Source organism: Cyrtonyx montezumae, unplaced genomic scaffold, assembly GCF_038088225.1.
Source record: "Cyrtonyx montezumae isolate F1298 unplaced genomic scaffold, pur_monq_1.0 scaffold_3, whole genome shotgun sequence".
In the NCBI taxonomy this organism is placed as follows: domain Eukaryota; kingdom Metazoa; phylum Chordata; class Aves; order Galliformes; family Odontophoridae; genus Cyrtonyx; species Cyrtonyx montezumae.
The window spans coordinates 69349338-69362611 of NW_027072034.1; the positions used below are offsets into that span (position 1 = coordinate 69349338).

Genomic DNA, 13274 nt, shown 5'->3' on the forward strand with positions numbered 1-13274 from the left:
CTCCATAAAATGCAATTACACCACAGGCATTAATGGTTTTAATTGAGCCAATTATGTACTAAGAGGTAAAAAGACTAAAAATACATACTAAATTATACAAAGTCTTTAGACTAAATAACACTTGGGAGTTAACAAAATACTTGTGGGAAAACATATCACAGATGGTCAAACAATTTAGAGCAGTGGTATCCAATGCAAAGATTATCACTTGGGATTTTTTCCCCCTATTATTTATTTATTTTTTAACTAAAGTAGATTCTTGTTTCAAGTGTTGAACCAAATGTCTTTAGGTCAAATCTGAAGGGCTCACAACATACACTGAAAAGATTCCTTTATCCCCTAAATATATATATATCCTCACACAACTCAAGGCCAAATTCAAGTATTTGCAGAAATGAGCAATTGCAGATTTTTATTTGCCCTACCCTGAAACACCACTTGCAATGAAATGACCATGCACAAAAAAAAAAAAAAGATCAGAAGCCCAACTCCATCCATAAGCCATCCATTATACCAAGGTAGCCCATATTCCATGCTGATGATTAAGCAAGCCTCTAGGATCACATTTTAGGTAGCACCCCTTCACAGAAGCAGCCAGACTGAAACAAAGCATTTCATAACACTTCCACGTTTTACAGATGCAGCCTCATGTATCAAGATGTGGGATATTAGAGTAAAGTACTGATTTCTGACCCATGTACTAGGGCAAGTAGAACAGTTTAACCATCCAATTGTGATGGAAGGGCACAGAACATCTACTTGTGATCTGTTACTAAAAGCATTAATTGATGGTTATGATAGACCTTTTTCCCCCTTCCCCCCTTTCTTAGCTCAAAGTATAAATAAGCAGAGCTTGGAAGTCAAGCAAAACGAGGAAGGTAACATTTGCAGAATGGCTCTTTGGGAAGACTTGCAAAGGCCAGTTGTGTTCACTGAAAGCCTACCCATGCAAGTGTCCAAGGCTGTGGGGACACCCTACATAGCAGGATATATCTTATTTTCTTTTAGCTCTAAATAAAAAGAGAAAGCATATAATTATGGCAATTATTAAGCAAGAAATAGCAAGTTACGTTTGAGTAGAACTACCTAAAAACAGTTCTGAATGCAAGAGCAAACAGTGTTTGCCAATAAAAATTTTGATGAGGTCACCTGAGAAACTGCAGAACACTAGTTCTGTAGACTGTGGCCTACTAAAGTGGGAGGACATAGCTTGAAAGGGGAAGAATTCAGCAGCAGCATCTTACAGCTTGTAACATCAAGGCTAACTTAGACTTTACTGCAAACAACTTGAAGCAAAACCATAGCAGATAACTTTTGACAGTCTGCTAATCAGAACTTAGATTATCTGTGTTTGAGAGGGCTTCATCTCCTATATAAAGAACAATAATATAAAGACTGCCATAACAGCTTGTGAAAGTCCAGAGGCATAACACATTACATAAGCAGAATACATCTCTTTTAGCAGCAAACTTCACAGTTGGATGTTAGGAAAGACTGAAAGACATGGTTAGTGGACACAGTGGGGATGGCTTGGTGGCTGGACTAGATAGATGATCCTAGTCCAACCTTAGTGATTCTATCATTCATGTCTAAGCAGATGTGAAAAATGAAAACATCAACAATCACTTGAATTATATGGGTGCAATCTTAGAAGTCATGTTACACAGCTATTTCTGAATCCTGAGAGCTGACTAGAGAAGAAAAATCTAACCTTGGGGAGGTGAGGGTGGCAGACGTTAACTTACAATCCCCAGCTACCAAAGGGACCAGCCAAAAGAGAAATGACAAGAAAAAAGAATGGGCCAAGCTCATCTCTACAGCACATACAGAACTATGACAAAGGAAAAAATTGCAGCAAGGGAAGCTACAGAATTAAGACAAACATTCAGTCAGTGCAGCCTAACACCAGGAGACAAGCTGCCCAAAAAGGTTGCAGAAATACGTCTTCAGAAATACAGCACAACATGATCCACAACCAGAAATAGCCCTGCTTTGAGTAAGAGAATAAGCCATTATTATGAAGTTAACAGTGTGTCTTTTAACAACCAGAAAGAAAAAGTTATGAAATTTTCCACCAGCAATAATCCATGCTAAGATACTATGGATAAAGAGCAGGCAGACTCAAGCTCAAGGGGTGAGTCAACAGTTTGCTGATGTCACAGCCAGGAATAGAGCTCAAGCCTTTTCTTTCCCCTCACTTCTTCAGTTAGGAGGAGAAGCAAAGGAAGGACTATTTTTGTGTTCTTGCACAAGCCACAGTAAAAAAAAAATCTCCACGAACATGTTTGAGAAACACTTTTGTTTGCTTGTTTAAATCTTTAATCCTGTCAAAATCTCCAGTTTTTATTTCTTTAGGTTGTACATATACAGCTGTAAGCCACAAGATCTCCATCGGTTCTTATCTTTCCAATATTGATTTCAACATCATTGTATACTTTATTTATAAATTTAGACTACTACACAAAGTATTCACAAACATTGCATTTCATCAAGTCTGTTTCACTTCTTGCTTTCCTAACCCAAGCAAGGAAAATACCCAGAAAGTTTTTTCTTTTTGCACAGTGCCAAGCACATCAGTCTTGCCCCCCTTGCCAGGAACAACTCAACCCTGTGAGCTGGAAAGCTACCTGTATTACTGTTGTTTAAACTATTCAAGTGGAAAATAACACTGGAAAACACTGAAGAGGAGAGCTAGTGGAATCAGCAGCACATGGAGGAAGGCCAGACAGCTGGTTCACAAAGAACAATGGACTTCACCATTTAGGAGTTCAGTTGTACAATTCCCACACAATTTTTCTATGCAGAAAGGTTAATTCCACAATACACACTAAGAACTGGCCCTCCCACTCTAGCTATGATCAGAAGGCAAGCAGTTAACAGTCAACCAACTAATAGGCAGTATTGCTTAACAGCCACCTCATCACCACCTTTCCTATGCTATCTGGGATGTATCTAATCCACTGGTTTACTCAGTGATATGCCCCACAATTGCAAGACCAAAATTTAAGTAACCACTTAAAATAACCACTATCCTTGTCAAGGCATAAAAATGCACTGTCAGCAGCATTCCAGATTACACGCAACTTAATTTTGTACATACACTTGAAGCTTCAAAGATAAATACATTTCTGCCTCTAGACAGCTTGCCAGTTTTTATTTTTCTTCACACTTTTATGTGAAGGAAAAGTTGCAGGACTGTTGTATCGCTATGTAACTGATTTAACCCATAGTATTAACTCATACAGTATGCAACTCAAAGACTGTTTTCAGTTCTAAATCCCATCTCAAAAGGGAAAGTCACAGACACATAGAAACCAACTTCCTTGTAACAACCAGTTGAACATATTAGGATTCCTCAGCTTGGAACAAAGATCAGAAAACTACACACTGCTCAGGATCTTAAGACACAGCCAGAATTAAGCGGAGTTGTTCACCTCTTTCACCACGAGAATCTGAGATCAGAGTGTGAAACCAATCCAGTGGAGCTCCAGAATGCTCCAAGGAACCAGTTATTCACACAAGTAACAATTAGGCTAGGAAACTCCTTTCTCCCCAGCATTCCTAAAGCAAGAGCTTTTGATAATAAGCACACCTGGAGGTATCAAATACACTATGAATCACAGTTTCTGGAGCTGGGATGAGTATTTCATGGACATCAACAGGCATTTCAGTCTGCCTCCTTCCCCTGGGCATTCTCTCCCATAGCATAAACAGCTGCACTGATTGGGCTTTGAGTAAGACATTTAGTTTATCAGAAGTTGTCAGAGAAATTGTTTCTGTTTTCCAAAAAAAAAAATATATATATATATATGGGTTTATAGATTTTCAGAACAATTTTATCATTAAGGAACGGCTTGAAGAAGACAGGAACAGAGCAGACAAACAGAATCATCTGAAGTCCTGATGAACCTAAAGACTACACATCAGTTCCGCAAACTCACTGTGTTCAGCACAGTCGTGCAAAAACACTGCTTTCTACAATGCGCTGCTTCGATGGCAGGTGCATCTGGGTTTCCAAATTGTTTTAATGAGCAGCTTTATTAAGTCAGATCTGCCTAGTCATTACTTCCTACACACAGGCATCCTACTGAAAGGATCAGGTGCCTTACAGCACTGCTGTAAACAGAAGTTCACCAGGAATCACTGCTCAAAGCACTCTTATTCTATCATTAAGAGATTACAGTTGGAGAAAATGTGCTATAAGCTAATCTCGCAGTTTACTCAATTCTTAATCCCATTTTACAAGACCTAGCCGCACCGCTACCTTGCCAGAAGCCAACAGGACACCTAGCAGCCCTAAACCAAACACGCTATTTGTGACAGAGCAAGGAAAAGCCCTACTCTCTCCCTGCCAGAGTTTTCCCAGATTTTGAGAACTCAGGCTATTAGTGAGTATTACACTTCTCAGTTTACTCAGTTTAAGGGGACTGCTAACAAAACGGAAGGCGTTGAAGCGTACCAGGGAAGCCCTAAAGTGCAGCTCTCAAGCTGCCGCTAGAGATTTAGTAGCGACAGGGGAGGGGCGGGACGGCAACAGGGGCACTCGGAGTGGGGGACGGGAAGGAAGGGACGGGACACCTGCACCAGCACGGTGCTCAGTCCACCATAAACCTGACCGACACGTGAGCTGGAAGGAAGGAATACCCCGAAAGGCTTCGCCGGCGCCGGAAGCGGAGCCGCGCCGGCGCAGGGACAGCCCACCGCCGCGGGGAGGGAGCGGGGTGCAGCCGCCGCCCCCCCCCAACCCGATCCGGCGCCGCCATGCCGGGCCCTGTACCTGCGCTGGAAGTCCCGCTCGAAGGGGGCCAGGTAGGGGTCCCGCTCTAGCAGCTCGGGCAGCTTGGGTGCCTCTGGGCCTTGCGCGCCTGGCACGGCCATCTTGCCGCCACGGCTCGGAAGCGCCGGGCACGGCCGCTATATACCTCCGGGCGGGGGTGGGGGGGGTCTCGGCGCGGGGCGAGGCGCCCACTGCCTCTCACCGCCCGGCGCCGCCCACCGGTGGGGCAGCCCCGGCACCGCTCCCCGCCCGCCTCCGCCGCCGCTCCCCGCCCGCCGAGTGCCTTACGGCCTTGGGCGGGGTGGGACGTAGGGGCTGCCCGGAGGGACGCGGGGTGGGAGCGCTGCGCTGGATTCCTCCCCTTCTCGGCGGCTCGCAGCCTAGAGCGGCCTCCAGATAACCGAGGCAACTCTTGACCAGCCTGACTGTGGCTGTCGGCCAACATCCAGCACTTATTTTTAAGGTCCGGCAGTATTGCTTTGTTAAGACACATACTAGCGGTGTGTGCTTAGAGGCCTCTTTTTGAATACTTTTTAGCCACAGGTTATTAACTTTCCAGCACTAGGGTACTTGACATTGCTTCCACAACCATCTCCAAGATTCATGCCCTTGGTTTGTAACTCATATCCCCCGCCTTGGCTTCCTCTGGATTTGGAGTGGCTTCCAATCCTGCTGCCAGGTGACAGCACAGCCTGTAACAAACTGCAGCAGTTCATTTGTAGCTTCTTCAAAAATTGGCTGCAGTGACAGTTTCCAAAATGATTTGTTTCGTCAAGTGGCATGCATTTAACTACACTATATTTCCTTCCTTGCAGCAATTTATAACTACACACACAAAATCTAAGTACTTTTGTCCTTTTGCCTTACAGAGTCCAAACAAGGACAAAAGTACTTGGATTTGAACCAAAAATTGTTTTCTGTCCTAAGAATGAGTGTGAAATGGCTCACTGTTTGAAGGGAGGTCAGTGGTGAGTGATGTCTGTCAGGTCAGAACTGGGACCAATGCTGTTCAGTATCTTCATCCATTACATCAATGGTGGGATCAAGTGCACCCTCAGCAAGTTCCAAAAAGCACCAAGCTGTGTGGTGCAGTCAACACACCTGAAGGACAGGATGCCATCCAGAGGGACCTAGACAGCCTTGAGCAGTGGACCCAGGTCAACCTCGTGAGGTTTAATGAAGCCAAGTACACGGTCTTGCACCTGGGTCAAGGCAACCCCCACTATCGGTACAAGCTGGAGGTGAAGGAATGGAGCACAGCCCTGCAGAAATGGACATGGGGGTAATGGTGAATGGGAGGCTGGACGTGAGTCAGCATTGGGCCCTCACAACCCAGAAAGCCAACCCTATCCTGGGGTACATCAAAGGAAGTGTGGTTGACAGGTCAAGGGAGGTGTTCCTGCCCTTCTACTCTTCTACACTGCTGAGATCTTACCTGGAGTAATGCGTTCAGATGTGGAGTCCTCAGTACAAAAGAGTTATGGACCTGTTGGATCACATCCAGAGGAGGGCTACAGAAATAATCCAAGAAATGGAACACCTTCCCTACAAGGACAGACTGAGAGAGCCAGTGCTGTTCAACCTGGAGAAGAGAAGGCTCTGGTGAGACCTGAGAACAGTTTTTCAGTATCTAAAGGGGGGCTGTGAGAAGGAAAGGGGCAGAACCTTTAGCAGGGTCTGCCACGATAGGACAAGTAGAAATTATTTCAAACTATAGTATGGGAAAATTAGACTGGATATAAGAATTTTTATTTTTTTTTTTACAATACAAATTGTGAGGCACTGAAACTGGTTGGTCAAATACATGGTGGCAGCCCTGTCGCTGGAGACATTCACTGTTGAGGCTGGACAAGGCTCAGGGCAACCTGATCTAGCAGTAGGTATCCCTGTTCATTACAGGGAGTTGGACTAGATGACCTTCAAAGGTCCCTTCCAACTCAAATGATTCTAAGATTCTGTGAAATTGTTACATAACTTGCCCCATCAGAAGGCCTGAGCAGTTTCTGTTTTTTTGGTGTTTTTTTTTTTTTTTTATGAGATAAATGCCATTATGATATAGCAGAACAACCTATCATAACCAGCTTAGAATAGGATTACTTTTTTTTCCCTCAGTGTATACCATTTCTTTAGTCTCAGGACTGAAAACCTGTTTTGAGTCCAACTTATATGCCTTAGAACTGTCTATGCACTATTTATTCCCTTGTCTGTGTTAAACCCAAAGTTTAATAACTCTATCATCTTGTTTCTTACATCATGCTGTGCACGTTGTGTTTTCTTTTGCAAACTGTCACTGCCATTCCCATAGTTACCTGGTTGGGCAAGCTAGAAGGGGAGAAAATCCAGCTGTTAATCAAGAGCCAGGAACTTGTTTTTCACAATAGTTAGCGTTTTACCTGTTCTGCTGTTTGAGGCTTCCAGCTGTAATGGAGAGGTTGTCTGCTGCTGAAGAGGAAGGAGGGGGGAAATCCCTGCAGTCTTTGAATACACTACCACAGAAAACAGGAGCTTCATTTTGAGTGCAGTCTATTTGGTTTTCTTAATTATCAGAAAGCTCAACAGGTTCAGAGCACCATTATTAGCTATTTGGCATAATCACAAGAGAGAGATTTATAAATTGGCATTAGCAGTTTATGTAAACAGTAGGAGTATTGCTGTGACTTCTAGCTCCCTGGAGACAGAGACCCTTTCTTAACCTTTGTTTGCAAGTTTGTGAGCAGAAATAACACAGTATCCAGACTCACATCCAAGCACCATTGAATGTCAGGAAGTTAAATTCTTCAAGTAGCCCCAAGTGCTGTATTTAATACCTTGTGAACTGGGAAATTGATAACCATTCAATTTCTATCCATTCACGTTCAAGTATACAGCTGAGGTGTGATTTTATCTGCCTGCTCAAAGACACAAAGACATATATTACTGTGATCATCTATTACAGCACGATCTGGCTGAGACTAAGGCTGAATTTGGCTCTCAGGACAGTGGCATTTCGTCTTCTACCTAGAGGCAGAAAAGGGGCACTCAGAACAATAAATGTTGTTGCAGTAGGTGAATGCTGCTTTGTGCATTTGTCTGACATCCATACAAAGCAGCTGCCATTAGAGATAGGAAGAAGGGGTGGATGGTAATAACTGCTCTTTTTGGGGACAGTAATGGATCTTAAAGGAGTGGTGTTTGAGGCACGTGTCTGGCACCCAGTTACCACTGAGAAAAGTTACCACTGAGAATGGAGTATATCAATCCACTCTAAGTTAGTCTTTCAATGAATGTTCATTATAAAGTTGTGTATACTTTAAAATGTTGCATAGCAGTGCTATGCAATAACTAAATGATTACAATTCTTGCAATAGTTTCTGTACAGAGTTCAAAAAGAAATCAAAGGTTTGGATTTTGCTCTTAGTTGCAAAAGTAGACAGAGATGCTGAACTGTAGGAAGAAGGTTCTTTCTTAGAAGCATTGGTTCACGTTCTTCCCACCATCCTGGCTCTCAGATTGGCCAGAGACCACCACATAGTGTAAGCTGGAGCCTGCAGAGAGACAGAAAGGGCAGTTGTCACAGGTGATGTGTACCTAGTTTTTCTTCCAGTATAGGCATAAAGGGGGCATTGCAAACATCCAGTACATTTTTTAATTGTCACTAATCTACATAGTCTGTACAGGTAGGTCAGACATTGGCAGAGGAGACTAAACAAGTTTTTTATCCCTGTCTTTGAGTTTTCCAAGGCTCTGCTGAGATATAGGAGGAAAAATGGGCAACATTGCACAGCTGCTGAATCTCAGTACCATGTCAGAGTTCTTTAATTAAAACATAGTTTTGCAGTTTTCTAAGGATTCAACTGTTAATTAATTACATACAGAGAATAAAGGATACAACCTTGAAAATTACAGTGAACATTCCAAGAATCCATTAGGATGTCCCTTAATTAGTTTATTATTTGGGTGGTTTTTTGTTGTTTTTTTTTTTTGTTGTTCCTGTTAGTTTGTTTTAAGAAATGTTTTATTCAGTGAGATTGTCTTTTTAGGTCTTACCTTTGCCTTGTTATGGTTTAAAGAACTTTAAATAATAACACATCTTTAAAGATCAAGAATAATCTGCAGTCCAAACTATTAAAAAGCCAGTTTCAGACTTGTCAAATTCCTCTAAAGGCTCTTGATAGGAATGCCATTTGCACTTACCATACAGAACCAAACTCACACTCAAGCAGCTTGAAAGCACTAGCTAATGGCTGTTTTTTGCTTTCATATTATTGAAGTATTACTATGATCTGGTGTCCACATAGAACACCTCCCCTTTGAGGACAAGCTGAGAGAGCTGGGACTGTTCAGCCTGGAGAAGGATCTGGGGAGACTTGATAGCAGCCTTACAATGTCTGAAGGGGGGCTGTAAGAAAGAAGGGGACAGCCTCTTTAGCAGGGTCTGTGATGACAGGACGAGGGGAAATGGTTTCAAACTAAAAGGGGAGATTTAGATTGGCCATAAGGAAGTTTGTACAATAAGGGTGATGAGGCAGTGGAACAGGTTGCTCAAAGAGGTAGTGGATGCCCCTTAGAGACATTCAAGGGCCTACAAACGTCCTTTCCAACTCAGAAGATTTTATGATTCAATAATTCATCATTACTTAGTAAGAGTATTATAATTCATGTTATTACATCACTTCAGTAATACTCCATTTGGTTTTGTTTTACTTTGGTTTCAACTCTGTAACAAACAGATAAACATTTATACTTCAAATAGTAGTCTTTATAGTTAAACATTGTTTGTTTGGGTTTTTTTTAACCATAGTTTTGAGATCTTAATTACAACAATACATAAGGTTAATTTTGGGTTTTCTGAGTTAATGTTATCCCAATTCACTTGGAATTATTTATGGATTGATATTTCTCAGTCAGTTTTGGTATGTCTTTGAGCTTTTTGTTAAAATTCTCCCTGGATGTTGGATTCAGTCTCCTAATTCTACTGAGGAAACATCTGATAACCTGATTTTAGTTTGACTAACCACTCTGTGCAAATATTTCTCCCATTTTGCGTGATCAGCTTCTGCAGCAGGCTTGTCATACCAGTTCTGGTTTCCACTGCTTTCATATTTCAGCTGCTTTGTTAGCACTTCATTATCTTTCTGTGTCTGCTTAATCAGAATAGCCTTCTAAATTGTATAGATCTCAGCTTGTGCCAGTATTCAGTCTTTCTGCATTATGTTCTCTTCTCAGGCAACATCCAGGCTCTTCATTTTCCAATTGTCCCTTGGCTCTATCTGGACAGTAGGCCTTCCCCAATGATCAAATTGTAATTTGAAGTCTATAAAGGTGAAGAGTAAGCCTTTTTGTCTGCAACTGAGAGGTATGAATTGCCTTTCTCCTTATGTCAGTCTTCAGTTAGCAATCCAGTAGAGACGTTTTTGGAGGTGCTGCTCGAGTACATTGAATCTTCCCCAGATTCCTCACTGTTTGTAGATGTTTGTGCTAGATTCAAGCGCTTTCTTGCTATGCTGTTTCCTACCACTGCATATATGCATGGATTGCTTTGCTGCTGTATCTTACCTTGGCATATCCCTTTTGCCACATTTTCTGAAAAAGAGTGTTTGAGTGTAAATACTGTTGAAAAAAAACAGTGTTACAACTTCTGAGTCATCTGCTCATTTTGATATTTTTTATTTTGCTGTATCCTATTTATGATCTCCTAGATCACGTCTTCCCTCATATGAGGTGCTAGCTCATTCTTTATTATACTGATACCAGTATGCCCTAAAACTAAATACATTCTTGGCCATCCACTATAGCTGTTTACCATAATAATAATAATAATAATAAATAATAAATAACAGCCATATTATTGCACCATAAATGAGAAATGCTTTAAAAAGTCTTCTGTACCTTTGTTTTCCTTTATTAAACTTGGTCTCACAGACCACGTTGAGATCCTCTACCAATACTTTTCTGTTAGTCTTTGGCACTTTTACCTTTTGCTGTTAAAGCATTGGTTTATGCTAGTGGAAAGACTTCTTCATTGATAAGATTGTTATCCAAATTATTAGTAATGTTTTTTCTTTCCCTCTTCTTTGCCTCTTTCCTGGTTTCAGTTGCACACTTAGAATACTGAAATGCTTATTGTCATGGTTTTATGATTTTTGGTACTGGTATTCCACATACTACTACATATTACTACATGATGTTATGATGTGGAATACCAGTACCAAAAATCATAAAACCATGACACTTATGCAGTTCACAAATTATCTATTGCTTCTTGGCCTGTGTGATCCTTCCGCTCTCTCCTCAGTAACTCTCACGTTGTCCTCTGTTTCAACACATGCACAAGAAAAAAAATTACAAAGGATTCCATCCTGGGAGCTGAGTCATTCTCTAAATCAAGAACTGTCATTCTCTGTACATAAAATATTCCTCTGCTGAGCTTAAGGGCAAGTATTACATATACGATTTTATGGTTTTTGGAGGGGTTCTCTTTCTTTAAATAACTTGAATATCTTACTCAAAATACCACATCATTTAGCTGTATACACCAAAAACTTCTTTGCATTCATATAATTACATAATATGTTACATATTGCCAAAATGTTACTTGTTTGATTGTTATTTCAAAAAATGGACTCACATTTTCACTGATTTTGTATGTGCACCTAATTCCTGTGAACTATAACTACTTTCCTCCTATCCAGGAAGCCTCCAGTCCTCAAGGAACATGATCTGTACAATCAAATTGTTAGTCCAATCACACCTCTAAAAGACAGTCATGGTGAATAGCAGTCTGGTTTTAGTCATCTGAGATAGCTAACATTTAAAAGAGCTGACTAACGGTGACATGTATTAGACATGTGGAAAAAACAAGACTGACTATTTATTTCTTACCCTTTTCTTAGCACTATAAAGTACCTTACACATTCTTTGTATTTTTAAATAAACATTTTAAATTAAAAAATTAAATCTTGCATCTGTGATTGCCAAAATAAACTCTTTAGTAGGCTGAAACCACTATAGCACTGTATGTTATTAACATTATGATTTTCCTTGTTTATGCCCAAATTGAAGGGTGAGTTACAGCACTGAATGAGATTTATACAAATAAAATAAAATAAAACTCGTCAGCTGATTTCTCCAGCATAATTCTTTTTGTGTGTTAAGAATTTTCATGTTAGCTCTGTTTTTATAAATAATGCCTTTATTAAATGTATAATTTTCCAACTTACTACCTTTTTATTTCCCTTTATTTGCGTGCATATTTGTCTTATCACTCTATTTGTTTCAATGTGTTTTGTCCTTTTAACTCTTTGTTTTACAGTAAGTCTTGTTGCACTGCTTTCCTTCAGGAATTCAAATCTACATAGAAGAAAATTGAGTCTCATGCCAGTAGATGAGATAGACTTTATGACTTCTCCCTGATCACACCACATATTGATAAAAGCATGTAACTGTGAAATATGAGATGCAAATGTCATAATATTTCCTTGTTTTTGTAAGGAGTTGCACAAGGAGTCATTCCTTTTCTGTGCAATGAAGTATGGGTATTCATAACTGTAAAAAAGCCATACTGCCAAGAATGGAAAAATAAATACCATATGTTATTTGTTGTTTTGTTTTTCTAATTTCCTTTCTGTAGAGTGTAGCATTCATATTCTCAAAAAGCCAAATGCAAGAAAAATTATCACATTGTCTACTGTTTTTCTTCAACCTATAAATGTTTTGCAGGTCTTATCTTAAGTCGTTAATCAGTTGTCTTGGCCCAGTTTTTGATCTTTAGAATAAATCTAACTATTTCAGCTTTTAGCATTTGTCCTGTTCTCATTATTTCATTTGTATATTGGGAACCAATTTTTCATAAACATGGAGAATTCTTTCAGCACTGACACAATTGCAAGGAATTGAGGTAGAATCTGTTGTGCTTCTGTAATAATTTACATACAACAAGTAAATTACTGTACAAGTTGAGTAGCTACAGGAAAAAAAGGCCTTTGTATAAGCTGGAAAATGGGTACACTGCACATTTCAGATTATTAAATTTTCTATACTGCTTTGAGTGCAAACTTGCATATTAACCAAAAGGGGACTGATTAGTTTTATTCTTTTTATTCTTTTCAAAAAGTTTTTTGCTTTGTGTATTACCTCCATTATTAAGAAGTATAAAATGTTCTCTGATATTTCTGATAATTATGTTAGAGAAGATTCAGCAAAGGATTAAATTTCTTTTGTCTTACATTGTAAACCTGGATAGTGGAGAAAATAAAATCTTCATGAATGTGATATCTGCACGTAAATAAAATGCTGTCATTCAGAGTTAGACATAATATGCAGAGGTTATAGCTGTGTGTGCTATTTAAAAATAAAAGTCAGAATCTAGTCATGTTTGGAGGAGTAATTTATAAAAAGCTATCCCTCAAGAACATGCCCTTCTAAAGAAACCAAATATAATTATTTCATGTGGTGCTGTATAATTGAGATGACTTGGAATTCCCCCTATTCTAAGACTTTTGATCTAGCTGCTAGCTGT

General features: G+C 40.1%; 1 protein-coding gene and 1 long non-coding RNA gene across 3 annotated transcripts in view; one reads left to right on the forward strand and one right to left on the reverse strand.

Moving 5' to 3' along the window:
- Positions 1-5048, reverse strand: part of GBE1 (1,4-alpha-glucan branching enzyme 1) — a 156452-nt gene extending 151404 nt beyond the window's left edge. For both annotated transcript variants that reach the window (XM_065741857.1, XM_065741856.1), the window contains exon 1: positions 4778-5048. In XM_065741857.1, the coding sequence (XP_065597929.1) occupies positions 4778-4878 (101 nt within the window). In that variant the 5' untranslated portion in view covers positions 4879-5048. The remainder of the gene's footprint in view (positions 1-4777) is intronic.
- Positions 4574-12553, forward strand: LOC136052052 (uncharacterized). The gene is made up of 3 exons (XR_010622518.1): positions 4574-4809; positions 9983-10112; positions 12097-12553. It is a non-coding gene; the product is annotated as an uncharacterized LOC136052052 (long non-coding RNA).
- The last annotated feature ends 721 nt before the right edge of the window (positions 12554-13274 follow it).